The following is a 1302-nucleotide window of genomic DNA, read 5'->3' on the forward strand; positions in this document are numbered from 1 at the left end:
AACACCCGATTGGTCTAATAAAGAGCTGAACAGCCAACAGCAAGGAAGAAGAAAGGATAGTGGGGCTGGCAGGTGGAGAGAATAAATAGGAAGAGGAATCTGGGAGGAGTGGATTGACAAGAAAAAGGAGGTAAAAAGAAGGGCCCAGCCACCTGACCACACAGCTAGACACGGAATAAAAAGGAAAGAAAAGATTTACAGAAATAGAGAAAGGTAAAAGATCAGAGGCAAATGGTAAATGGAATAATTTAAGTTAAAAAAAAAAAAACTGGCCAGGCTGTGGTGGTACACGTCTTTAATTCCAGCACTTGGAAGTTTGAGGCCAGCGTGGTCTACAGAGCGAGTTCCAGAACTGGCTCCATAGCTACTGAGAAACCCTGTCTCAAAAACAAAACAAAACAAAGAACCGGGCACATGCACAGCGCTCCAGGACATCAGGAAGAGGGTGACCCTGAGTGCTGAGACCCTGCAGCGATGCTGAGCAAGTTTCTGGGCCCACACTATCAGGAACTGGCCAAGAACTGGATCCCCACTGCCAGCATGTGGGGTGCCGTGGGTGCCGTGGGGTTGGTGTGGGCCACAGACTGGCGTTTGATCCTGGACTGGGTACCTTACATCAATGGCAAGTTTAAGAAGAATGATTAGGAAAACCCCGTCACACTCAGGATCTCCCTGGCTCACACCTGCTATCTCAGGAACAGCTCAGCCTCATGAAGGATGCTGAGGAAGCTGGACACGGCCAAGTCCCGCAACTCCCGGGGAGCCTCTGCACAGATGGACACTTGGGCTGCTTTGATGGATGTACATTAAACCTTGTTCTCACACCTCCAAAAAAAAAAAAACTGACAAAATTAAGGTCGGGCATTCATAAGAAAGAATAAGATTCCATGTGATTTATTTGGGAGCTGGGTGGGGCAGGCCCCAAAAGAATAAACAAAGAGTAAAGAGGGAAACCAACCAACTACACATCACCATACCCAGCCCCAGGCCCGGACTTCATGCACTCTAGGCAAGTACTCCATCAGCAGCGGCGCCTCCTCAGCTCCTCTTCAGGACTTTGGGATGGAGTGTTGTAAGGCTGTGCCTTCCAGAGCTTTCAGTGCCATGACTACTGCCTGCAAGAAACCCATCTACACTAGCACAAATGAGGCCTATAGTAAAGCCCACTGGAGATGGGTCCCAGTGACCTTCTGGTCTTTGTCAGTGCTGGAGCCTGCTTCATACCAGCCCTTCCTAGAGGGCGAGCCAAAACATTCCCCACTCAGCTGAAAAGGGATTTAGTTTGATTTCTCTTCCTTGTGA

At 49.1% G+C, this 1302-nt stretch overlaps 1 protein-coding gene across 1 annotated transcript; it reads left to right on the plus strand.

Moving 5' to 3' along the window:
• The first annotated feature begins 413 nt into the window (after positions 1–413).
• On the plus strand, positions 414–748 carry LOC126491355 (cytochrome b-c1 complex subunit 10-like). Its single transcript, XM_050126939.1, has one exon. It carries the CDS (start codon positions 475–477, stop codon positions 643–645), a length of 171 nt encoding a protein of 56 aa, XP_049982896.1. The 5' UTR covers positions 414–474; the 3' UTR covers positions 646–748.
• The last annotated feature ends 554 nt before the right edge of the window (positions 749–1302 follow it).

Source organism: Alexandromys fortis, unplaced genomic scaffold (genome assembly GCF_014885135.2).
Source record: "Alexandromys fortis isolate MF-2015 unplaced genomic scaffold, M_Fortis_MF-2015_v1.1 scaffold_273, whole genome shotgun sequence".
In the NCBI taxonomy this organism is placed as follows: Eukaryota; Metazoa; Chordata; class Mammalia; order Rodentia; family Cricetidae; genus Alexandromys; species Alexandromys fortis.